Below are 26,547 nucleotides of genomic sequence, written 5' to 3'. Positions count from 1 at the left end.
CCCTCACTGCGATCAACTCCTGCCCAGAAACCTATGTCCCCACTGTGAAAGGACATTTGGATCCAGAATTGGTCTCCACAGTCACTTACGATCTCACTGTTAAGACTGTGTTCATGGAAGACAATCTTACTCTGCTACGAGTGATCGCCAAAGAAGAAGAAGACCAAAAGGTGGCGCTGCTTTGAATTCTCACCCTCCATCAAGACCCATGTGGGACTGCAACAAAACAACCAGGCCCCTAGCCAGAAAGGCAGCATGCAGCCATCCTGAGTCAGGACTAATTTGCTGCCCCACAGGGAATGATACTTTACCTGACCGGGGTGTTCGTGTAGAATTCTGGAGATACACGCCACTCTTGTATAAATGCAAAACTCTTTCAAGCTGAGCAGCCGTTTCGTCTATTCCCCACTGAAGTTCTCCTATAACAAGGGAAACAGCTTAGAGACAGAAAGAAACCTGGTGTACAACAACAGCTAAGGGAGCTTTAGACAGGCGAGGTGTAGCTTCATTGTGGAGGCTAACAGGGGGCAAAATGACAGAAGTCGGGGGCAATAGATGGGGCAGCAAGGGAGAACAAACGAAACTATTATTAATCATACTTCTGTCTTTCTCCAAGGAGCAGCAAATGGGGGGCCCTGGCAGACTCTTCCTATGTTCTTAACGTTCCCCCCACTGCATTCCAGTTGCTGGGGGATGATAGACCTCTCCACAGTCATACCTCAGGTTACAGATGCTTCAGGTTGTGTTTTTTCAGGTTACACACCTGCCGAAACCCGGAAGTACAGGAACTGGTTACTTCCTGGTTTCAGAGGTTGCGCATGCACAGAAGCGCTAAATTGCACTTTACGCATGTGCAGAAGCACTGAATTGCAACCCGTGCGTGCACAGACGTGCCGCTGAGGGTTGCGAATGCTGCAGGTTGCGAACGTGCATCCCGCACGGATCACGTTCGCAACCCAAGCGTCCACTGTACAGTGGTACCTCTGGTTACAAACTTAATTCATTCCAGAGGTCCGTTCTTAACCTGAGGGACTACTTTAGCTAATGGGGACTCCCGCTGCCGCTGCACGATTTCTGTTCTCATCCTGAGGTAAAGTTCTTAACCCAAGGTACTACTGCCGGGTTAGTGGAGTCTGTAACCTGAGGTATTTGTAACCTGAGGTACCACTGTATTGCCTTCAAATCCTACATCCAGACTTCTTGAACACAGGACCAGCCCTGCTGGATCAGGCCAGTGGCCAACCAGATGCCCATGGCCACAAAGCAGGATCTGAGCGCCACAGTGCTCTCCCCTTCCTGTCATTTCCAGCAACTGGTATTCAGAAGCATTAATGCCTCCGACCAAGGAGAGCACAGCCATCATGGCTCATAGCCGCTCATGATAACCTTATCCTCCACAAAGGCATCTAATCCTCTTTTAAAGTCATCCAGGTTGGCGGCCATCACTGTGCTTCCTGTAGGAGCAAGATCCATCTTCTCTGTCTCTTCTCTGTCCTGGATCTTCCAGCGCTCAGCTTCATAGGATGCCCATGAGTTCTGGTCTTCCGACGGAGGAAGAGCGTTGGATTGGCCACAGTGTGATGCAGGATGCTGGAGAGAAGGGAAGCTTTCAGTTTAATCCAATGGAGATCATGACACGTTCCTTACCTGTAGCATTGACAATCGCATCGAGCAATGGCCTCAGGGATGAAGGGGCACTGTGCGGCAGAAGATAAGTAAAGAAAAACCTACAAAGAAGTGAAAGTTGTTAGTTTTGCGAGTTTAGTAACCGCAGGACATCATAAATGAATAATAAAATTCCAGTAATTTACAAGTATCTGAGCTATGCAGGAAATAGAATCATATTCTATAATTAAATATAGAGCTGCGGCTATATTCACACAGCTGCTGGGTGAAGCATAGACAGAGCTGCTTTGGACAAGGCCACCTTGTAACTAACTACCTGTAAATACTTTATTAATGTAGAGATTTGAAGTAAAAACACACACACACACACACACACACACACACACACCATGAAGTTGATCTATTTGTAAAGCTGTCTGCCTCTGCTTGGACAAGGCTTTTTATTTATTTAAGGACTGTAAATTCAAAACGTCTTTCACATGTCCAATCCCAAAAAGCAACCAGCCAGATTGACATCAAACCACTAATATTTTTCAGTGCTTCCCGGCAAAAGTATGGCACATATGACACAATTTATGTAAGACACAGAATTCAGTCGACAGAATTTGGTTTATAATTCTAATTCACATTGTTGGAATTTGAGTTACAATGCCTCATAATAGGTTCCCCCCCCCCCCGCCCCTTCTCTCTTTTTTAAATGAGCCTATTTTCATTAGTGGCTCTGCATAATTTGCTACACAAAGGCTCCAAAGTCAGGCAATAACCTTATTTGGACCAATCAAAATGTCACTAAGTAGCAATTAAACTTTTTTGAGTTGTCTAGAATTTTTCTGGAGGCTTGATGTTAATCAAACTTGTGGGTTGAATGGGAGAAGTTGAGCAATATTTGTAAGCTGAAAGTCTGGAGCTTATAATAGTCTCAAGATGGGGTGCAGGTAATGTTAAGCAGAATCAACTAAACTCCAAAAGAAGAATGGATCAAAAACCTTTGGAATATACAGAAATGGCAAAACTTACCGGAAAACTAAAATTTTTAAACCACAATGGCATGATTTATCAAGGGATATGAAATTTGAATTTCTTCTGCCAATCCCATACTACCATTGCAGTCTATCAAGTCTCTTTTTCAGAGTGACTTTTAACAAGATGGACAGTATAAACAGACCCATGAGACGTAAATTATTATGTCATGGGCAGATTGGTAACATAAATAGGACATTTCAATGGATGCTGCCCTGTCCCTACGCCTGTCCTAAAAAGTAAGAAATAACATTTTCTCTGCATGCATAGATCCTGCTGTCAGTTATATAAAAAAGTCGCTCACACCTGGGAGAGAAAATAAAAACACTTGCTGCATGTGTGTTAAGTGAAGTCATAGGAAATAATTAATATAAGATTTGTTGGTTTGCAAATAGAATACAGAGCTGGGTTCAAGTTTAAAGTCCTTCTCAGCTCTGATGAGTGGTTTTGTATGAGCCACACTATAAAGAGTTGCTTTATTTTATAGGGTTCCCAGGCAGTCTCCCACCGAAGGGACTGACCAGACCTAGACATGCTTAGCTTCAGTAAATTGCTACATCGCATGCCTTCAAACCATGCCTTGAGAACATGAAGACACATGGGGAGTAAACATATGATCCTGATCACCAAATGAACCATAGAGAGTCAAGGCCAAACTACACTTTGCACTGCTCACACTTTAAAACAAAATGCTTTTAAAAAAAATATTTTCAAGAAAAATCAGCTGCAGGGCTCATGTCTAGAACATGTACCCAATTGCCTGCAAAATGTACTGTTTGTGGCAAATTTCACCTTCAGAAGCAAAAGGCTAAGGGGGGATTTTTTTTCAGCAAGAATCTGTTGCTGTTCCTTACTTTGAGTTGGGAGTATGTTGCAGTTCAGGGCCCTGCAGTTGATTTTTCTTCAAAACAAACATCTTGAGCGTGTTTTTGGAGAAAGTGTGAGTAATGTAACACTTTAAATTTAGCATTTATTTGGCCTTCAGAGCCAGACTGTGTTTGCTGCGCGTCTTTAAAGACATCCCTTCCAAATGTGGTCCTTCTGGATAATCAAGAAGAAAATAAGTCGTGAGGAAGTTACACCCCCTGTCCTAATTTCATGCAGCCCACCAGACACTGCGGGACTCTCCAGGCCCTTCTTTTTTCAGGGTCTCTTTCTCTTTTATGTTTTGTGTGAGCAGAGGCACAGAGTTTCATGTGAAATGAGAGAGAGCTTGTCACTGCGCGTGTGACATCATGTGTGTCGGGAGGAGGCCACAAGGCCCACCATTACTGCGACCGGGCCCTCAAGATTTGGGGGAGCTCAGTCTGCATACTTTGGACAGCTGAGCTGTCATCAGCCCCATAGAGTTGGTGTAAGAAAGTAGGTGAGAAATTGGGGAGACCGAGAAGGGAATATGACTGCTCCATAGTGAGTCAGATAGTGAGCCCAGGGTGCAACATTACCCTGGAGACGGATGGAGCTGAAATGGACAGGATGGTGGAAGGTGGCACAGAGGGTGAGAGATGAGATAGCACAGAAAAAGACGGGATGCACTAGACAGTCCTGCCCACTTTGGGATCTGGTGTTGCTCGCTGTCAGCATGCAGGCCCTAAGGCAAGAGTGGGGAACCGTGGTCCTCCAGGTGTTGCTCAGCTATCGCTCCCATCAACCCTAACAGTCAATGGGCAGGAATGATGGGAGTTGTTATTCAGCAACATTGGAGGGCCACATAGGGAATGTAGCCTATGGTAGCGTCCCCCACTCCTGAAATAAAACCATCTCTAACATTCGGAAGGGCTCTGGAGGTGGATCCCAACACTGCCAAGGAAATGTGAACCTCAACAGGGGGGAACCAAAGGTTTCCCACTCCTGACAGCCCATAGCCATTCGTTTCCAGCTGCTTCGATACCTGTAGGCATTGTAAAGATTCCTCTTCTCATTCATACTTTGGCATTTGCCCTCCAGAGAACAAGGCAGGCTGAAGTTTCTTGCCGGGAACTCCATGAAACAATCCCTGCTGCTCGTGCAAGAGGCCTCCTCGATGCTGGCGTCATCCAGATCCGTCACCTTGAGCTCTCCGTCCACAATCACAAACTGCCGGGGTCGGAAATCCAAGAGAGTCACGGAGCCAAGGGGAGAGTGGGCCAGATAATGCAGAAGCTGAACTAAGCTGAAGCAGATCTGAAAGAACAAGAGCCACGTTGTCACGCCTGGCTTCCCTAACAAGGCCGTCCTAGAAGGATCTGTTTATTGTTGCAGAGCATGAAAAAAAATTAAAAAGACAACAGCCCTTTCATCATTAGAAACAGATTGGGTGGTTGCAAGAGCCAAGTGCACACACAAGAGGATCTCTCCATCATTTCCCCTGGTCTTCAGCACACAAGTTTGTCCCCTTAGATGTCCCAGAGGGAAATGTAGGCTTACCACATAGGTGCACACATTAATCTTTGGAAAGCCAACACACCACTGCAAGACCGATTGCAAATCCCATCTCTGGCTTGGCTTACTGGAGGAGTGAAGAGCCAGTTGTGCTCCGTATATCATTGGACTACAGCTCCCATCATCCCTGACCACTGGTCATGGTAGCTGGGGCTGATGAGGGGCTGGGGACCCCAGCAGCATCTGTAGGGCTAGAGCAGGGTTTCCCAAACTTGAGTCACCAGCTGTATTTGGATTACAGTGCCCATCATCCCTGACCTGCTAGCTAAGGATGATGGGAGTTGTAGTCCTAAAGCAGCAGGAGACCCAAGTTTGGGAAACCCTGGGCTTGAGCTCTGGAGGCAACCAGAAGCAGCATCAGGAGACAGCATCCTCAGGCAGCTAGTGGGGCTCCTTGCTGTGCAGACACTTGCCCTCGATCCTCTACATCAGGTGGCTAGGAGCTGCCATTAAAATTGCCCACAACACAGCATCACCCAAGGGCAGGGGAAGCCAAAGGAGTACCCTTCAGACGTTTTTGACTACAATGCACCAGAGCCAGCATGGTCAATGGTCAGGAAACACAGGAACTGGAGTCCTCAACATCTGGAATGCACCACTGCGGGAGTTCAAAGTTTTCTCCATGCTGATCACAGTGGTGCCACTTGCCATTCTCACATAAGCCCACCACAGACCACCAATATAGGAGAGGGCCCAGCAGAGGCAGTGCTGCCACTTCACCCAACCAGCTGCTTTTGAGATGGTTTTGAGACAGCAGGTGTGTTCCTCAGAGCTGGCCCTACCGTTGGTCAAAGTGAGACAACTGCCTCAGGCGGCCAATGCGAGGGGGAAGGGGGCAAGTGGCAGCCTCTGGTCTATTCCTCCTAAGGCCACTTTGTTGAAAGAAACAGCTCTGTATGCTTCATGGTCTGTCCCAGCCACCCCAAACTATCATGCTTCCTCAGGTGCAGTGATGTTATCCTACCACAGGGGGCAAAGTAAGATTCAGCTGCCAGCTGCCTTGCACTGGTCCTGGGGATCCTGCTCCATTCTGCACACATATTTTGAAACCTCCACCAATGGTTAATGCCTCTTCAAATTGCAGCTTTGAAACTCTACTTACGCGAAACCTGTCCTCCCAGGAAATCTGTAAAAGCTGAATCATCTCCAGAGGTGAGCCCAGTTCTGTGATGGCAGTCAGGGTGTCTGCGATGTCATTGCTGTCTTGGTAACAATATCCATGAAGCTGCAAATGTGGATGGAGGAAAGGAGGCATTAGTACAAGTACATTATTTGAACGTAAGCATGCTTTAAATATATATATATATCATCAGTGCATTGAACTCCCCCTCCGGTGTGTATTAGAGACTAAGAGGCCCTCACCTGACAGTATTGCTCTTTTGGTATACTTCAGTTTAGGCAGAAGGAAGAGGGGTTGTTTGCTTAAATCTTCTGCTACCCAAAAGCTCCCACCCTCCGCAAGCAGAAAGCTAGTATCTCAAGGAGGATGGAGTGAAGGCTAGTTTAGAAATTTTAAGTGCTTAGATGCAGGGAGGTTTTTTACAGGTGGAAGATAAGCACCATCACCTTACAGGCTGCATCTAGAGGGGAGACCTTTCCACAAGTTAAGTGATTGCACATTAGCCCAGAGCCTTCAGCCTCCAGATGTTTTGGGCTACAACTCTCAACCAGCTATGCTGTCTGGAACTGATGGGAGTTGTAGTCCCAAACATCTGGAAGGTAAAGTTTGGGGAAGGCTGGACTACATCAATAAATCCCCACCCACCCCCAAATACAGCTTGACAGACAAGTCAAAAAATTTATTGATTGATATATTTTTAGAAAATAAACTAAAGAAAATAAACACTGAAATAAAACATGTGCTGTGTTCATGCACTGTTGTAATACAGGAGGGAAAAAATCTTCAACAGCAAATAATTTATAAAGGATTCCCCTTAGATCAGTAGTGTTTTGTTTTTGTTTTTTTCCAAATAGCATGTCAAGAAACCCTGGTGTTTGTTCAGAAGTGTATTTGAAATTCCTCAATGAAAAGATCAGCATTTATTTTCTAAAAATGGTTACATCCTACCTTTTCAAAAGTTACCGTATTTTTTGCACCATAACACTCACTTTTTTCCTCCTAGAAAGTAAGGGGAAATGTCTGTGCGTGTTATGGAGCGAATGCCTGCGGGTGGCGGGGGGGATCTGCTGCAGTCGTGAGCAGAGGATCCATGGTTCCCCTTCCTTCCCTCCTCCATGGTTACAAAGCATGGATCCACATGGATCCTCAGGATTTTTGCATTGGGCTACTCCAAACTCACTGTCAGATCACATGTCTGTGGCCACAGCATGAACCACAAAAATCATATATCCACTATTTTGTTTAGAATATTTTTTTTTCTTGTTTTCCTCCTCTAAAAACTACGTGCGTGTTATGGTCCGGTGCGTGTTATAGAGCGAAAAATACGGTAGGTCCTTGGTACGGTTTGCCAACATAATATGAAACAAGTGGAACCCACAACAAAATCTTGCAGTGTGCAGGGCTTCCTGTTCAGTCCAGCCCATCCCCCCCTCCTTGGTTTACTATGCCCCCCTCAACACTCAGATAGCATTCTGGGACCACTGAACATGCTCACTGAGGTCCCACTGAGCTGTCGTGGGGATCCCCTAAACATCAGGATTTTGCCAAGCCTGGCAATACCTCTCTCTTGCGCAGGGCATGGGGGATATTGATTCCAACATGGGACCCACGGGAGCAGCCATTAAAAAAAATTACTGAGAGGGGGTGTCTTGGGAGTGCACAAAAAAAGTGGGGAGTCAGAATCGGCCCATGTATAAGCCACCCCTAATTTAGATATTTCAATGCAGTCTGGCCTATTTACAATGAGCAATTAAACAGTACAGTGGTACCTATAGATGGGAGCAGGATCCGTTCTGGAGCCCCGTTCGCATCTAGAAGCAAACGTAACCCGTGTCCGCGCCTCTGCGCGGGTCACGTTTTGGCGCTTCTGCGCATGCGTGTGACATCATTTTGAGCATCTGTGCATGCGCAAGCAGCGAAACCCGGAAGTCACGGGCTCCGTGACTTGCGGGTTGCCGGGGAGCGCAACTCGAACGTGCTAATCTCGAAGCACATTCAACCCAAGGTATGACTGTACAGTGGTACCTCTGGTTATGTACTTAATTCATTCTGGAGGTCCATTCTTAACCTGAAACTGTTCTTAACCTGAAGCACCACTTTAGCTAATGGGGCCTCCCACTGCTGCTGTGCCACTGCTGCACAATTTCTGTTCTTATCCTGAAGCAAAGTTCTTAACCCGAGGTACTATTTCTGGGTTAGCGGAGACTGTAACCTGAAGACTCTGTAACCTGAAGTGTATGTAACCCGAGGTACCACTGTATTGGAGGAGATGGGCAGTAGAACCAGGGGAAAAAGGGAAGGAGAAGCTGCCACAATCTTTCCTTCTATCATAGCAAGAGAATTTTACCGTGCAATGCTATACAAAGGGGTTTTTTGTGTGTGTCCCCCTTTTTCATTGCCCTACCTACTTTTGCACTTTGGCCACACACATTTTGACACACAGCCCTTTGGGGGACTGATCAAGCTTCAAGGTGGTACCCAGTCTGAAAAAATGGTTAGCCACCCCTGCTATAGAAATCTTACTCAAAATCAAATGTTTCCAGTGGAACCTATTCCCAGGTAAGTCTGCACAGGAGTTACTGCCGCTTTAAAATGTGCAAATGAACGTTCACCAGCTTTGACTCTTGCAACCCCATGCCAGAGATCTGTCATTGTCTGGGGAAACCGAGCCTTTCAAAAAATGTATGGTTGTATGAAGTAATTACTCCTTGTCTGAAATAAGTGCCTTTGCACATCAAAACACTGCTTTTAGGAAAGGGAGCATCGGACAAATGGGAATGTTAAAAGCGGGGGGGGGGAGGAAACTGAAACCAGCAATAGACACTTTGGCATCAGATCTGTACTTGTGGCAGTTTTCTTACACCTTAATTTTTGGGGCAGAGAACTGGGAAGGGAGTGTTAGGCCAAGAAAGCGGGAAAGAAGCAAAAGTCAAACAGAAGCAGGAGGCAGCTGGCACCTTCAGGTGGGGAAAAAGAAGGACATCAGCAGTGGGAACTGTGTTGAGGAATTGCCTGGAGTCCACCAAGACAAATTAAAAGTGATGCCAATTCTGGGATGGAGGCCTACATATAACAGCATGAAGATTAGTTGTTAATTCCAGTGATTCCTACTAGTAGCAGTTTTCAATGCCAAACGCTACTTGTTACAACAACGTGAAGGCAGCAAAATCCTTTGGAACTGTGCACCGTTTGCAGTGACCCCAGACCCCAGATTGTCAACCTTTGTTCTGGAGACGGCTGCATTTTGTTGGGCGTACTCTGCCAAGGGCCAAATTCCAGGGGGTGAAGCTTGCAAACCTGCATCTCGCTCACTCGCTCTCCCCCTTATTAATTTAATTATTATTGCATGTATATTCCCCCACCCTTTCCTTCAATGAGCTCAAGGTGGAATACGCAGTTCTTTACCCCTCCTCATTTTACCCGCACACAACAAACCTGTGAGGTAGGTTAGGCTGAGTGAGCTTCATGGCTGAGTGGGGGTTCAAACTCTGGCCTCTCAACCTCACTTTAACCACTATAGGTTTTGTTTCCACCTCTTTCTGTTGCATCTAATTCAGGGCTTCTCCCACCCATCGAATTCTTCCTTGGGCACATCCAAGCAGTGTGTATCTGCCACATTTTACCACTGCACCACTAGCCAGGCCTTTTCTGCTCCTTCTGATTTCCTTCGGAGGTGGGAGAGAACAACAAATTACGGCGACGAGAACGAACCCTTTTTCAGACGCGCCCCCTGCCCAAACAGAAGCCAAAGGTCAGACAGGAAACAAAACCCGACATGTTCGAAACACAAAATAAAAGACCCCTAGTAAGCTGTCGTCAATGGGTAGAGATAGACAAACAGAAAACCCTTTCTGGCTTAAGTGAGATTTCCAAAGCTGGATTTGTCGAAAAGAACACATGCCAAGAAAAGGCCTTAGCAAAAGTGTTGCTTTTCTATGCCCAGAGAGGAGGAGGAGGAGGAGGAGGAGGAGGAGGAGGGAGGGAGGGACAAAATGTTCCAAAAAGAGAAACAGTTAAAAGCCAGCTTCTATGTAGCAAGGATGATGCAAGTGCAGAAAGGCATTTTTCCTATAATCCAACCCGGCACTGCATGGAGGTGTTCTGCTCTAGTTACCGCCTCTGACCACTCTCCCTCGCTGCTCCAAATGCCTGGAATTCCCCTAGGCCTCTCTTCTCTCTCTCTCTTCCAAACCAACATTAAAGCCTGCTACATCCACAAATGCTTTGACTTAACCCCCCAGCTTTCTTCCCCCAAATGAAACAAACCCCGAGACTGGCACCTGGGAGACTCAGGGTTCAAATCCCCACTCTGCCGTGAAGCTCACTGGGAGAGGCAGTCCCTGCCTCTCAGCCTCACCTGCCTCACAGGGTTGCTGTGGGGATTAAATGAGGAGGGGGAGAGTCATCTATGCCACCTTGAGCACCTTGGATAAAAACACAATAAATACTCAGTGTAGACATGACTTAAGCTAAATTCACTAATTTCAATATTCAGTATATCTGAAGGAGCGTCTCCACCCCCATCGTTCTACCCAGACACTGAGGTCCAGTGCTGAGGGCCTTCTGGTGGTTCCCTCGCTGCGAGAAGCCAAGTTACAGGGAACCAGACAGAGGGCCTTCTCGGTAGTGGCACCTGCCCTGTGGAACGCCCTCCCACCAGATGTCAAAGAGAACAACAACTACCAGACTTTTAGAAGACATCTGAAGGCAGCCCTGTTTAGGGAAGCTTTTCATGTTTGATGTATTACGGTATCTTAATATTTTTTTGGAAGCCACCCAGAGTGGCTGAGGAAGCCCAGCCAGATAGGTGGGGTATAAATAATAAATTAATTGTTGTTGTTGTTGTTGTTGTCATCATCATCATCAATGGGCCTACTTAGAGAGATACCCCCACCCCAATAATTTGTTTACTTATACTAGTTTTAAATGTTTCCCAGATTTTATCTGCATGTGTTTTCGTTCCTATATACAGTTACATCAATGGTTTTGTGTGTATTCTAGCTGTGTTTTCTTGACAGTTTAGTTGTGTACACAGCTTAGACAGTTTTGATCAAGTGGTCAAAAAAATCTTGCTAAATGAAAATAAATACACACTGGCACACAGTGTAAATTTCAGTGGTGAACGCCTGCCTTTTGCTTACGTTACTATGGAAGCGTCATTTATTCCAGTGGCACTTTATAAATAATAATGGAACTAGGGAGTCTGGCAAATTCCAGAGGGAGGGGAGGAACCACTATGAATCTGCCCTGCCCCATAATGCTGAGCCCCAGTTCTCCTCCGGATTGGTTCACAATCTGAGCCACAGAAGGACACCTTGGCTGTCTGTGCCTGGGCACTTCCTACCTGCCTGCTTAGCCTGGCTGCAATGCCAGTGACAGCCCTAACCTAAGAACATAAAAATAGCCAATGGCCCATCTAGGCCGCATTCTGTTCTCACAGTGGCCAACCAGATGCCTGTGGGAAACTCGCAAGCAGGATTCAAGCAGAAGAGCCTTCTCCCTTCCTGTAGAATACCAGAAACTGTTATTCAGAAGCAGTATGTTTCCGAGCACAATTCATAGTGTTGGTGCTGACCTTTAAAGCCCTAAACGGCCTCGGTCCTGTATACCTGAAGGTGCATTCCCCCCCCCCCCATCGTTCTGCCCACACACTGAGGTCCGGCGCTGAGGGCCTTCTGGCGGTTCCCTCACTGCGAGAAGTGAGGTTACAGGGAACCAGGCAGAGGGCCTTCTCAGTAGTGGCACCCGCCCTGTGGAACACCCTCCCACCAGATGTCAAAGAGAAAAATAACTACCAAACTTTTAGAAGATATCTGAAGGCAGCCCTTCAGCCCTGTTTAGGGAAGCTTTTGTATTTATTGTATTTTAGTGTTTTGTTGGATGCCGCCCAGAGTGGCTGGGGAGGCCCAGCCAGATGGGCGGGGTATAAATAATAAATTTTTATTATTATTATTATTATTATTATTATTATTATTATTATTATTATTATTTATTACTGTCTCTGACCGTGGAAGCAGAGAACAGCCATTCAAGTTGCTGGCTCCTGTGGGTGGGAGTTCCACAGTTTAACAATGTGCTGTGTGAAGAAGTCCTCTCTTTTTTCTGTCCTGAATCTTCCAACAATCACTACCTGGACTGGAGATGCCAGAGAATGCAAAGCAGATGCTGTAGCACTGAGCCACGGCCCTTCAGAATGTTTGAATAAAGGGCTTAGCAAATGCCACTGAAAAATATTCTATTACTCCACTTCACATACTCCAGCACTGAGCCATGCTGGCTCACCCTGAGAGGCAGCCAAGTAACGAAAGATGCAAGGATACTGTTAGGGAAGAGCGAGAACATTTGGCCAGACTCAGCCTTTCAGACCACATTCTTTATTTGGATAATTATCTCCTACTTTTCCAAGAGGGAATCAAACTAAAAAGGTGGCTTAAAATAAAAATAAGTTGTCGGGTTGTTGTTTTATTTTTAAAAAAAAAAGATCACAAGAAAGGAAAGCTAACAAAGAGCAGTTAAACAGCATCACATTAACTGTAGTCAAGAGCAGCAGATGAAAAGCCTATAAGGCATGTTGCTATTCGTCAAGATTTTCTCCCTGCTGCTCCATCCCCTGGAAATCAAGAAGCATTAAAAAATACGGTAATAAGAACTGCATCAAGTGTTCTTAACACAATGCTTTTGGAAATTGCATCTTGAATCGTACACAGGTTTGCCACAAATACATACACACAAAGGCACACTCCCCACCAAAAAAGATAATCACAACTTCAAATGATGCCCCTGGGGGAAAAAATCCCAAAATCCACAGCTGGGCAACATCTTTCTGTGTCACCTGAGAGCAGTGGCTGCTGTTTGGTTGGTCTTAATAAAAGTCATCACTCAAGCTGTGGATTTTTATTTTTAAGTTCTTCTCTAACAGACCTTTGCTTTTTGTGTGCCCTGGAAAATATGCTATTTTCATGACAAGCAATACCATGAGGAGGTGTGTTAAAATAAACTAAACATGTATTTAATTTATTAATTGCTTCCCAAGAAGCATTTCAGATTTATATAATTTCGTAAAATTTATGTGACACTTAATTGTAAACAAAAAATAAAAAAACAAGCTTCAAAGCAGTTCACAAGAAGAATAAAATACAAGGATGAAATCATCAGTAAAAAATAGTTGAAAATAACTATTTAAAACATTCAAAACATAATTAAAACCAACAATAAACAAAAAAAATGGTTTTTGCAGGTGCCAGAAAGAGTACAGTGAAGGCGCTTGACTGATCTCAATAGGCAGGGAGTTCCAAAGTTGCCACACTAAAAGACTCATTTCTTACAAATGTGGAATGACTGTTACGTAGCAGTTGTAACAGTGTCAGTTCCGCAGACTGAAGCTGTCAAGTGGGCATCTGTGGGGTAAGGATGCAGTTAACAAACTACAACACCCAGAAATCTTTGGAGGAAGAAACCATGTCATTTTAAAGCGGTATTCTACTGCTTTAAATGTGTAGCGTAGACAGGATCAAAGCGAAAGTGCGAAGAATTCAGAGTTAGGTATCCCTGGCTCTCCTTGCATAACTTCCTACAGTGCTCAGTGTTCCCGGGCTGGCGAAATGGAATGACTCTTCAACCAGCTCTTTAGATGCCTGTTCCGACATAAAACTGCCTTCTGTTGTAAACCTCAGTTGTTTCGAAAGGCTACTGAAATTAGTCACAACGGGTCCAAGAACAGGCCTTTTGTGGTGAGGATTTTGAAGAAAAAGCAGATGAGGGTTGTCACCCGCTCCTATTAAAGAAACAGCAAACTGGAACAGACTCCTTAGGGAGTGGTTTACATGAGACGAATAATAGAGGGTGTCGAAAGATGCAACTTGATAAATTGGGCTGCATTTATTTAGAAAAAGGGCAGTTTGGAAAGCGAGGGAGGTAGGGCCTTTTATTCAGCATTATTGGGTACATTTTTGCCCTCTTCCTGTTAAAAACTACACTGGGCCTCCCCTCACCTTTCCCCAATTTCCCCCTAAGAATTTGCAGTCCAACCCTTTCAGAGCAGAGACCTCCGGCACTCGTCTAATAATGGCACGGATAGTTATGGCTGGTTTGCAATTGTATCAGCTCTGGGCTTCCAACGGCAGCAGAGTTCTTGCTAACAGATCCTTTCCTCACTCTTAAAGGCTCAGGATAACATCTGGGCCTTTGGGGAAGCATTCTCGCAAGAAAGAAGCACTTTGTGTAATTCATCTTTCCACACCAAGCTGCATCTGTCTTCTCCTTCAACCCACCTCCTGTCTCCTGCCAGCCCCCTCCAGCAACCTTCCTTGGACCGCGGTGGACTCCAGCAAATTGCCACCTCACTTCACCCTCCATCAAGAACCAACCAGGATAATAATAATAATTTTATTATTTATACCCCGCCCATCTGGCTGGATACATGCATCACCTTGAGATGTCCTGTCCACAGCAAGAAATCTTCTGCTGGGGCCATCATGAGTCAGTGAAGAAGAAGAAGAAGGAGACTGCAGATGCTCCAGTAGGTTTAACTTGATGGTTACTTATCACAGAAAATTTAACTACATTATTACCTACTTTTAGCATCTTTGTTTCCTGCTTTTTCCCCAAGGAGGTCCAAGCAGAACATAGGGCATCACGCCCCCCCCCATTTTGTCCTCATGTAACCATGTGAGGTAAGATTAGGATGGTGATTTATCCTCACCCTTCTTGAATGAGCAGAGATTTGAATCAGCATCTACTGGTCTGATAACTCTCAAGTTCATGACATCACAAGGGGAGAGAGAGTTTGATATCTAGCCTGTGGTTGGACAGGGCCCTATGTGGGTGACTTTACTGGCAAATCAGAAAAACATTTATCATATTTAATCAGTAGCTATTCTACTAATACAGGCATCCCCAAACTCGGCCCTTCAGCTGTTCTGGGACTACAACTCCCATCATCCCTAGCTAACAGGACCAGCGGTCAGGGATGATGGAAATTGTATTCCATAACAGCTAAAGGGCCGTGTTTGGGGATGCCTGTACTAATATGGACCCCAAGGAGGCTTTCAGCAAAACAAAAAACCACCACACCAAAGAAACACATAAAGACCAAAATTATCACATGTTAAAATGACTTTTCCATTTTTTTCCCATGGCCAGCAACATTCCAGATGTATGCATCTAGGATTGCCAAGTTCAGCCGCTAAAAGCTGGAAACAGATGAGTAGAAGCTCGTTTTTATCAACATACACTGAAGACTCACACACACCCCTCCAATAAAGTCTTCACTGCACGGTGGGGGGGAAATAAGAGAGCTGGTTGGACAGACCCCATTCCCAGGGAGCCTCTACTGGGTGAACAGAACCCTAAGAGAAATACACCACATTTCCAAAGTCCCTTGACGGTTACAATCAGCTTTCCTGCCAGTTGGCGCTAACATCAGAAGAAGAATTGTTTGAGACGAGCTGTTTATGACCGGCTGAGCCCGCATGAGGCTTATAATTATGTTTGATTACAGTAAATCAAACATCGCTATTGTCTCTTTACAATCACAGCCATTGTTTGAAATTAACAGCTAAGTTACTGCAGTTACCAAGCAAAGGATTTCTCTGTCTTCTCCAGACTGGGAGGTGGCGGCAGGTACAGAGTCAATATAAGAATATGCCTGCTGTTTTCCACAGTATTATATGGTAAAAATCCAGGACTTTGGCGATTCTTCCCCCTCCCCTCCCCACTTACAGGTCAGGAGAAAAGAGATAGACAGGCCATCAGCGGAGTTTGATGGAGGAGGGCTGCAAAGCAATTAGTGGGGCTTCTAAATCTTCAGATACAATAAGTCAGTGACCCAGATCCCCCCCCCTTTCTCAAATGCCCCTCATTATTAAATCAACCTTAATGAGACACTCTCCTCCGCTGCTCCTCCACCACCTCCCTTCATTCCAGAACAAACGACATTCTCATTTTGATCTGCACCTGCCCATCACAATGGCTGGCGGGGGTGGAACCACACTCGGTGCGACATGTGGAGGAATTGAAATTGACAAGCAACTTGAAATGCCCCATAAGGTGTGTGTGTGTGTGCGCGTGCGCGCACGCACGCACGCGCATACATACACACACGTTTTTGTTGTTCTTATTTAGAAGCAGTTGTTACTGTTGTTATTTAGAAAAAAGTAGTTGTAAGGGGCTCATGTATTTTCTTTGCAAAGATGCGTTTTTTGGCACTGACAGGCCTTCCACAGCTGAACTCTCCCCCATATCCCTTCATCTTGTTCTCTGTGTTTCTTCTGATTTTCTCAATGTCCACGGGGCTGGGAGCAGCGTCCTTATAAGAAAAGGCATGGGCTTGTTTAGTTTCGAAAAAAAGAAGGCAAGTAAGAGGGGGACGTCACAGAGGTCTGATTCAACTGAATTATGTTTTTCTCCCTCATAATACTAGAATTCTGGCCATCCAATGTTGGAAAACCCTGGACAGACAAAACCAAAGCACTTCTTCACACAGAGCAAACTTAAGCCACAGGATCTGCTATCAACAAGGTGCAGGGATGTTGACAAACTCAAATTGCTTTAAAGGGTATTTGTAGATAAAATCATGGAGGATAAAACGGTCAATGGCTAGCCTTAATCAATCATAGTTGTGATGGTTGTGGGTGACCTCTGGTGTCGGAGGCAATATGCTTCTGAATACCCGTGGCCAGGAAGTGTAAGTGGGGAGGGTGCTCTTGCCCAATGGCATCTGATTGGCCACGGTGAGGAGAGGATGCTGGGCTGGACAGGCCATTGGCCTGATCTGCTGGGGTTCTCCTTGCATTCTCATTTGGCCCATCTGGACTCCTGAAGGTGAACACTTATTTATTTTATTTTATTTTATTTATTAATATATGTGTGCGCCTGTCAAAATTTAGTACACAGAAAAGGAAAATATGGTGGAATTCTTTCTTTTTTTAACTCACTAAAAAAAAGAATCAGTTTCCTTACATTTTTGGGTCATCATTCGACTAAAGGCATCCATGCTGATTCAAATTGCAATCGATCACTCAATTACATTTTCTTATAAATTAAACAGCTGTTCAGAAACATTTGTGCATTCAGTCTATTTATATCCCATTAAATGCTTTAAGGGGAAAAAGGGGGGCACTTTATTTTTAGAATATGAACTAGCTATTATTACCTTTAAGAAAAAACCCCAAGAGTCAAAAACAGACATTTAGCTGCCTGTCTGCACCCCAGCTGAAAAACAAAAGTAGTTTGTCCATGTTTGCATAATGTGAAATTCTTATTTCTAGGCGCCAGGCAAAAAACATTTCTCTTTAACCAGGCCTTTGGTTGATTGACATCCTATGCCCTTTTAAAATGGGGGGGGGTGTAATTGGGTTGTTTTGTTTTTATTTGATAATGTATTTCGCAGTTTTATATTCTGATTTAATCCTGTGAACCACCCTGAGACCTGTGGGTATATGGTGGTATATAAAATATAATAAATAAATAAATAAATAATAAATTTCTGCCTCCCCTCATCTGCTGCCATTCCCAGCTGGCAAAAGAGGTGCTTGGATTTAAAATAAATCCACTCTTCTGTGAAGAATCACAGAAAAAGTATTCAGCCAAAAGTCAACCTAACGAAACTGCTCTTGAAGCCAGTCTAATCTCTGTTGGTAGGAGATTACAGTTTTGGAGCTGGCACTGTGAGTACACAGCCCCAAGACATCCTAGTTTGTTCTTCCTGCAAATATAGACAGCCCATATATTCAATGATGTACCTTGACAGGTGAGTGAACTCATGTGGATTATGAGGAGAGAGAGAATATCCTTGAGATACAAAAGTCCCAGGATATGCAAGGCCTTCAAAGTTCAAACATGCACCTTGAATTGGGCCCAGGAGCAAACTGGTAGCTGTCATAGAACAGGATGAGTATCAGAAGGCATGCAGCAGTTTTCTGCACCAGGTAAGAAGGCTTCCAAGTCACCTTCAAGGGCAGCCCCACAGAAACTGTGTTGCAGTAATCAAGCCTTGAGTTTCCAGAGGCATGGGTCACCAATGGAGCAAGAGTTGCCACATTCAGAAACAGTAAAAGCTTTCTAATGATCCAAAAATGGGGAAAGAATGTCAACCTGCCACTGAATTTACTATTATATTTTCACTGCTCAGGGAAGGATGCCACGTGGATTTTAAAACTCATGTATGGGATTGTCTGGAGCCAGTACTGCTTGAAGGGAATTGAAAGGGTAAATAGTTTGTGTTGAGTGATCCTGTGTGTGTGTGTGTGTGTGTATATATATATATATATATATATATATATACACACACACACACACACACACACACACACACACATATATACTCTGAGATTCCAAGCCACGAGTTCTGATTTCTGATTGGAGATTACAGGCTGCTCCAGAATAAGGGGCTATTTGTGGATAAATAGGCTAATTCACTAATGCTTTGGAGGCCCGTGGCAACCCGTCACTCACCGTAGATGGATGTGCTGCTGAGCTGGAGAGAAGAGCAGGAGAATGGGTGGTCTCCAGTGTATTCCCTGCACTCAAGGAAGCAGTAAAAGGAAAATGAGCTTCTGTTCTTGAAAGCTCTCTACACTTTCTCTGGACACTAAGAGCTTTGCTTTAGGAAGTTCGCCTAAACAGGTTGGGTTTATTTAGAAAGGCTGTCCCCTCCTGTCAAAATTAAATCAGAAGTCAGAAGGGCCTGGGGTAGGGGTGCCAAGGGATGGAGTTTCAAGCTTTTCCAGAAATTTATATAAAGAGATCAGTGAAGTGATGCTTTTTGCAAGAGGCTGGTTTTGCCATTATTCACTTCAGAGGACGAAGGATGAAATCAGAAACTAAGATTATAAGGCAGAAGAAATGTTGTCACACAAATGCATGCAAAATTAATCTATGGAAGTCTTGGCCAGAAACTCAGATGGGGAAGAATGAGACAAATTCATGAAGGAGAGGCTAATATTCATTATTGTTCAAATTATTATTATTTTTCTTTGTTTGTGTGTTTATATTATAATATTTGTATTGCATCTTTTTTTGCCAGGGTGGTTTTATAAGAAATAAAAGGGAAGGGGGAAAGAACATGTAAAACCAAAATGAGATAAACTCAAGCAAAACCATTAAAAAGGTCTAGAAAATATGAACGACTCCACTGGCACTGGAAAGATGGACAGAGTAGTAGGCACCAGGTGAACGGCACCACTACCAAGAAGGCCCTGTCTCTCTCATTGCTATTATACACCTTAACTCAGATGTGGGGAGCAAACAGAAGGCAGCCTCTGAAGAAGGCTTGGCAAGGACCAGTTGCAGAACATCTGCCTGGCATGCAGAAGGTCACAGGTTCAATCCCCGGCATCTCCAGGTGGGGCTGGGAGGGTCCCTTGATCTGAATCTCTGCCAGTCAGTGTCAACAATGCTGAGCTTGACAGACAGATAGTCTGTCTCAGCATAAAGCAGCTTCCTAAAAACTTAAAACACAGATAGGCTTATATGAAGGCAGGCAGTCCTAAATGGGATCTCCGTGTTTAGAAGACCCTCTTTATGCTGAGGCAGAAGTGGAGAGACAGTTTGCAGGGGTTTCTGCTTTTAACATCATCATTATTATTAGCAGTAATAGTAGTAGTATTTAATGAAAAACTGGTTGATGCCAAAAATAGGCTTCTAAATATAAAGGCCAATTGCACAAACATTAAGATATAAACATTCGTAATTAAAATATACACTAAGGCAACAGTGCAGCAATTAAAACAGGAGGCTTCGGGCTGTGCTGGGTGCTTCCCAAAAATATTGGGGCTGGCCAGCATTCAAAATATGATTCTGGACTAGATGGAACTTTGCTGAAATCCAGCAGGGCTCTCCATAGCATCCTTACAGAATCCAGCTTCCAGCATGGAGACGAGCCCAGTTGAAAAAGAAAATCCACTTTAAAGCTAAAATGGAATGAGACCCGCACTTAAACCATATTCCAAAACCTCTCAAGGACAGAACAGATTCAGCCTTCTAAACTCTTAAAAGGATATTGGCTTGTCTTGGGGTTTGTTGGAACGCACCATTAAATCCTGCTCAGTTTAAAAATGGGAAGGTCTAAAGCAGAGGCTCCCAAACTGTGGCCTACAATCTTCATTCAAGGGGTCCCACAGTGTGCCTGCAGATCTGTGGTTGAAGCTGGGAAATGGGCACATCCATTTCACTGAATATTTGATATTAATTTTTAATGTACTTTTTAATTGCTTCTTTTCTTTCTTATATTGCATTTGAAGTCTAAGGAATTACAATTGGTACCACAGGCAGAAAAGTATTTAAGTGGTCCAGAAAGGGGGGCATTTGGGAACCGCTGCTTGAGAGCAATCTTCTGTAGGGTCCTAGACAGGTTGCTGCTCACTATTTTGGAGCAGAAAAGAATCAGACTGGAGTATTCACAGTACATCTGTAGCTTGATACAACCTCAAAGCTGACTGAAATCCTTTGGGGGGGTGTTCTAAAAAGCATGAATATTGAATACACAAAACAGAAAGCCGCACTCTGGTCTTACCCCAAACATCCTCTGAAAAAGCTATTTCAAAAGTGCTCAGAGCAACAATAGATCTATCTGTGGGAGTGGGTCCACGATAATATCCAGCTAGATCTGTTGGCTTCCTTTTTATTCAAATCCTTTGCCTGTAATGCCTTAGGAAGCATTTAGTGTTTGGTCTGCATTTCACCAGGATTTTAAAAAATGAAATTATACTGGCGGTTTTTCTTCTTTCACATCCACCTTCCCTCCAGTGTGTTGGGGATCCTGCTCGAGTAAGCCTTACTGAGCCTGCGAGGAAGCCAAAGCAATCTAAACCCCATTGGCAAATATGGTTCTGATTATTTAAATGAAATTTACTCATAATTGGGGTGGCACTTAATCCATGAAGTCGTAATTGACCAAGGCGGGAGAAAGAGGCTCTGAAAGGAGGTAACTAGATGGCCCTTGATTCTCTTTCAGGGTCCTCCCCATCAGGATATTTGCTCACAAAAGGAACTGGGGAGGGGGAAGAGAAGATAGGCATTTCTGAGACGTGCTCCATGGAATTACAAATAAGAGGAACAGCTCATTGCGCCTCCTCTAATTTTCATGGGCCTAATGGAAGAGACTCGCTCAAAACAAATCTTTTCTCTGCAGAGCGGCTGGGTGTCTACAGAGAGAGAGGCTAAATGCCCGGCTTTTGATAGAGGCCGAGCTTTCATTGTGTGAGGAGGCCAGCCAAATTCTGTGTGGGTCCCCCACCCCACCGAAAAGCCCACATAAGCTCTTGTTAACAAGCACAGTCCTTAAAGAGGCCTGAAAGCGATGGCTACAGCTTGAGATGAAGTCGGATCCTGGCTGTCGGAGAGACCCTGGAGCCCTAATAAATTGGCCTCTGGGAATTCTCTAGGGCTGGTATTCCTCGCCATGCCTCCTTGGGGTAAGCCCATTTCAACTCAGCGAAACTTCCTTCCCAAGGACAGGTTAGATTTTGCGTTAAAGGTGGCTTAGTCCAAAGACACTTTTTCTCAAAACTGGAGCTAGTTCAAAGACGTGGCTCTGTCCTGAGTGAGGACCTGAAAAGGGATCATCTGTAGGAAATGTAACTGCCTGAATGAGAGGCTGTCGGGGTATTGCTTGGGGTGGGGGGAGAGAGAAGAGGGGTTTACAGTCAGGTTTGCGCCTATTGATTTGGAAAGCAAGACCCATCAGCAGATTCACTGTGGATTATTCCCAGGCATAGGATGGCAGCCAAACAGTGGCAAGGGGAGGGAAGAAGGGGTACAAACAGGGAGTCTCAATCTCTCTCTCCTTTATCTGAGAATATGCCATTGTCGACAGGCCCAAAGGGGAAGAACTTGCGCACACCCATCTCCAGCGAGAAACACAAGGTGAAACAAAGTCCTCTTTAAAAACAACAACAGAGGGGGATGGGGAGGGAAGCTTTAGCTGTCAAGCTCCATCGACCGCCTTGTCTGCGCTTTTGACAAGACCAATCTGATGTGCTCCCGAGTCAAAATTGCTAACAGAGACCTCCTTCTCCTCTCGCTGCTGTTTCTGGAGAGGGGAGATCTTTCTCCCTCTCTCTCTCTCTCGGGTCATCTCCCCTCCCGACTCCTCGCCGCCCTCCCCACCCCTTCGCTGGCAGGATCGTAGCTATGAGCCGTTTCTCTTTCTCCTTCCTGAGCTGGAAGCGATTGCCAAACCGGGTCAAAACACCTAGATTCGAAATTGCGAAGCCTGCCTGGTTCCTCCAAAGAGACTCCGGCTAGAGTCTCTGTTCTCAGGGGCACCCAAGCCGATGGGAACAGGCTCTTGCTCAACTGCTTTGCCGATCGCCGCCTGCTGTCACAGAGCAAGGGGAGTTTGGCGTCGAGGCCGCCAAGACTCTTGTTTAGACAGATTGCCCCTCCACACACACGTACTCACCAGGATTTTATTTTGGTGGTTCTGTATTACAAGTGTATTATAGCGGGTGGTCTTTTTTAAAAAAAAAAGAAGAAGAAGCTATAAAGCTCCTCTCGCATACGAACTCCTATCGACTTCGGGTGGGTTTACTCGCGAGTAAGCGGGAATAGGATTCCCAGCTTAATCGTTTTCAGATCCCATGCCATTTCAACGGGAGAAAGTGAAGGCTTGATTTAATGCATCCGCGGTGGGGTGTGTGTGTGAAGTTTGCAAGTGATTCAGTTTTCCAGAATACGGTGTGATTTATTACCCATAGACATCAACTGGTTGATATTTGCACAAAACTGGAGAATGTATGAGCTCCCTGTCCCGAGGAGCACCGGGAACAGACATTCGGGCACCATCGGGAGGCTTGACCTCCGCGAGGAAAAGGGGTTCTTTCTAATACGAGTATTTAAAATCCCCGATTCAAACCTGCTCGATCTAAGATCGGCCACGATGCCCTCGTCGGCTAAGAACTGCGGCTGAATGTTATCGAGGCCCCGTGTCTTGCTGAACGCAGACACCCGGTTGACTACCCACAACTTAAAGCGAGCGCTTATCGGTTCCGAGTTTGCAGCTCGGCTCTCTCCATTAAGCGAAAAGCCAAGGATCTCTTCCAATTAGGCATTCACGGCGCTAGTCCTCCGGGCGCGCTCGTGTGCCGCCGTGCAAAGGCAGAATCCCACTGTGCGCCGCGCTACTGAGAGAACCGACGTGGCGAAGCTGTGAACCCCGCGACCCCCTCATCTCAGAGAAGATCCACATCGATTCGACGGGACACCGAACCTCCCAAGAGTTGTTGAAAGCTTGCCCGATTTCTCCCGGGTTTCTGGCACTCCCCTGTCTCCAGCTCAGAGAGAGATTAAAACGGAGAGCTGGTTGGGGGATCCTTTCTGATGCTAGAACACGTCGCCCGCCCACGTCTAAACGACAGTGGCACTCGCGGGTTTGAACACGCGGGACTGCCACCGTCGCGGCTTAGTCAGACCTTCATTCCAAGAAGTGTTTCCCCAATCGACATAAGAAAAGTCCTATTTGTCTACCCCAGCTCCTCAAGTTTTCTTCTTGATCCAGGCTGTTAACACAGCACAAATCATCGGGCAGCAACAGATAAAGAACTCTGTGCGACTCCCAAACTTGGCACGTTCTGCTCTCGACAGAATTTGCTCTAAGCCTCCACCTTGCTAGCTGTGTATCTCTGTGTTACGAAGCTACCTTAAACCAAGGCAGACCATTTAGTTCTATATCGTCTCCACACTGAGCTGCAACATTTCAGGCGGGGTTCCCACCCCAGCCTGAAGATGCTGAGGATTAAACGAAAGACCTTCGGAGCGCAAAACAGACTGTACCAGTGAGCTAGGGCCCTTCCTCTCTTTTTTTAAGCTGGGTTTTAAGCAAATTTATCAGGAGGCGAGGTCTTAAACCCACTAGAATATTTCCAATTTGGGCTTCCTCAGGATTGCGGCCCTCTCTAGCGCAATAAAAGCAGCCAAATATTTCTGATTTATCCAGCATTCTCCCCCATCGGATTAGAATTTCCGAAGTTTAGGGAAAATACCCCCAGAACAGCTGTCTCAAGCATCCCGACCCCCAAACACACGGAGGAACGGCAACATCCTATGCATGTATACACGGAAGGCAGTCCCATTGAACTCAATGGAGCTTACTCCCAAGTCTGCGCGTTTAGGACTGCAACCTGTGGATTAACCAAAGCGATTTAATTGGCACATTAACGTAAGGAAGCAAATCTCATAGGATTTAGGCTGCAGTTTATGCCGGGACCTTAAGTACTGTATAAGGGCACGTTTCACGAAACTCACTGGGACTTCCTTGTGAGGAGACAGCGTTAGGTGTCGAGGATCGGGAAAGCAGTCTAACCCAAATCAAGAGACCTGATCCTATTCACTTTTTCCTGGAAGTGCAAATTCAGAGAGTTCTCTGTCACACCCACCCAAAATATCATCTCTCTAGGATTTATTTCCAAATGAAGTTCATAGGTGACCAAAATGGAACTATAAAAATTAGAACTATAAATCTTGGGTTGGAGAGCATGGCAGCGCATGTTTGCCTTCGGACAGATCGCAAGGGAACTTCCAGAAGCAAACGGGTCTCGGATGTGCTGCCAGACGGCTCGATCCCAAATCACACTGCAAATCACACCTAGGTGCCATCTTCGCCTTGGGAGGAGCGAGCAGCAACAGCGAGAGGTCGCACGTGGCCGGCCTCGCTAGTAAACTTCCCTAACTTGACGCGTCAGGAGGACTGTGGTGCAGATTAATTCTCCTTCCACAAACCCGCCAGTTCCAAGAGAGCCCAATTAAAACATCATTATTCCAGAAGCAAAGAATACAGCCCCGCCGGGAATTGGCAGTACAATGGCTTCCCTCCCAAAATTCCCCCCTTTTTTTCCTAATGCAATACACGTCTAAACAATTTTGCCCATGAATAAGGCAGGATCTCAACAACAAAAAATCCAACCCCAAGGTGTAACTGGGATGCTTCACTCAATCGCTCACACAATTAATAAAGAATAAAACCAGTGTGTCTGCGTCTCTCTACCTCCCCCCCGCAATTCTTCACACCGGGGATCCCCCCCCCCAATTTACCTGGAGGATGTTGGGGTGTCGCAGCCTCTGCAACAAGACCATCTCCTTGGCGATCTTGTAGGAGGCCAGGCGGTAGCAGCCTTCCAAGGAGCCGTACAGCTTGACGCAGTTGTCGATGTCGTGGCCGCCGAAATCGACGGACTTGAGGGCCACGGCCAGGCTCCGGTTGAGCACGGCTCTGTAGACGGCCTTGGTGTAGCCCGAGCCCAGGTAGTGCACGTTGCTCACGTTGCCGATGTCCCGGCAGCCGAGCGCCAGCGGGCCGAGCGAGAGCTCCAGCTGCGCTCGCGGGTGGTCCCAGGGCGCGCCGCCCCAGGAAGGAGCCCGGGATCCGGGCAGCTTGGGGCGGCTGCTGCTGCTGCGCTCCGTGGAAGAAGAAGACAAGGAGGAAGAGAGCCGCTGCGGAGCGAGATCCATGAGCCGCCGCTCCAGGGGTCGCACTGCCAGGCGAGCGCCGGCGGCAGCTGCCTCCCGAGGCGGCTGGTAGCGCAGCACCTCCTCGTAGCGCTCTCGGATCTGCCGGGCGAGGTCCTCGGGGAGGGGGCGGCTGCTGCTGCTGCTGCCGCCCGCCTCCCCCGGCGAGCCCGCCAGCGAGTGCGTGACGCCCGCGCTGAGCTGCTGCTGCTGTTGCTGCTGGGGATCAAAGGCCGGGATGAAGAGGACGTTGAGCAAAGTGCCCAGCAGGAAGGACATGCAGAAGCCGGCGGCCACGGCCAGCTTGCGCCGCTTCATCGCCCCGGAGAGCTCGGGCAGGGCAGCGATCGCGGCTCGCCGCTGCTTGCCTCCGCTGCTGCCGCTGCTGATCAGCTTGGCTGCCGCGAGCTCCTTTGCAACATTCCAGCTCCGCAGCAGCGACGGCCAAGGAAAGAAAACCACCAGCGGCTCTCCCAAAAATAAAAGCACCCGCCAGCCGCCTCTTCACGCTGCCCGGCCGCCGCTCCGCTGCCCTGCCACCCTCATGACACTTGCCTCCTCCAGCGCCGCCTTTATAAAGCCTCCCCGAAGCGCTTATTATTAGCTGCACCCCTGCCAGGAGGGAGAGGGGAGTTCGCATTTGGAACGGGGGAGGGAAATGTATTTGGAATCCTCCGAGCGTTCTGCACACATGGTGACGCCGCCTGATTGGCGGCTCGGCGCCTCCCGCGGAACACGGAGGGCGGCCCGGGGGTGGATGGGAAACGTAGTCTCCCGCTCGGCGAGGAGAATGGAGAGCGCGGGGAGGGAGGACTACGGGTCCCAGAGGGCGCTTCTGCGGAGGAGAGGAAAGGGGGCTCCTGGAGGAGGCTGCCGCGGGCTCGATAACGGTGTCGCCCGCAGAAGACGGCGGTGAA

The 26,547-nt window shown here is 46.5% G+C and overlaps 1 protein-coding gene across 1 annotated transcript in view; it reads right to left on the bottom strand.

Annotated features, from left to right (window-relative positions):
• PKDCC (protein kinase domain containing, cytoplasmic) overlaps positions 1 to 26,346 on the bottom strand; it is a 43,674-nt gene extending 17,328 nt beyond the window's left edge. Inside the window, exons 1-5 of the mRNA XM_083605277.1 lie at positions 25,217 to 26,346; positions 6,170 to 6,292; positions 4,538 to 4,809; positions 1,648 to 1,727; positions 312 to 419 (exon numbers count right to left, since the gene is read on the bottom strand). Coding sequence (XP_083461403.1) covers positions 312 to 419; positions 1,648 to 1,727; positions 4,538 to 4,809; positions 6,170 to 6,292; positions 25,217 to 25,948 — 1,315 coding nt within the window. The 5' untranslated portion in view covers positions 25,949 to 26,346. The remainder of the gene's footprint in view (positions 1 to 311; positions 420 to 1,647; positions 1,728 to 4,537; positions 4,810 to 6,169; positions 6,293 to 25,216) is intronic.
• Between the last annotated feature and the right edge of the window lie 201 nt (positions 26,347 to 26,547).

This window comes from Podarcis filfolensis (genome assembly GCF_964270895.1).
Source record: "Podarcis filfolensis genome assembly, chromosome: 3".
Taxonomy (NCBI): Eukaryota; Metazoa; Chordata; class Lepidosauria; order Squamata; family Lacertidae; genus Podarcis; species Podarcis filfolensis.
This window is presented reverse-complemented; position numbering and strand designations above follow the sequence as displayed.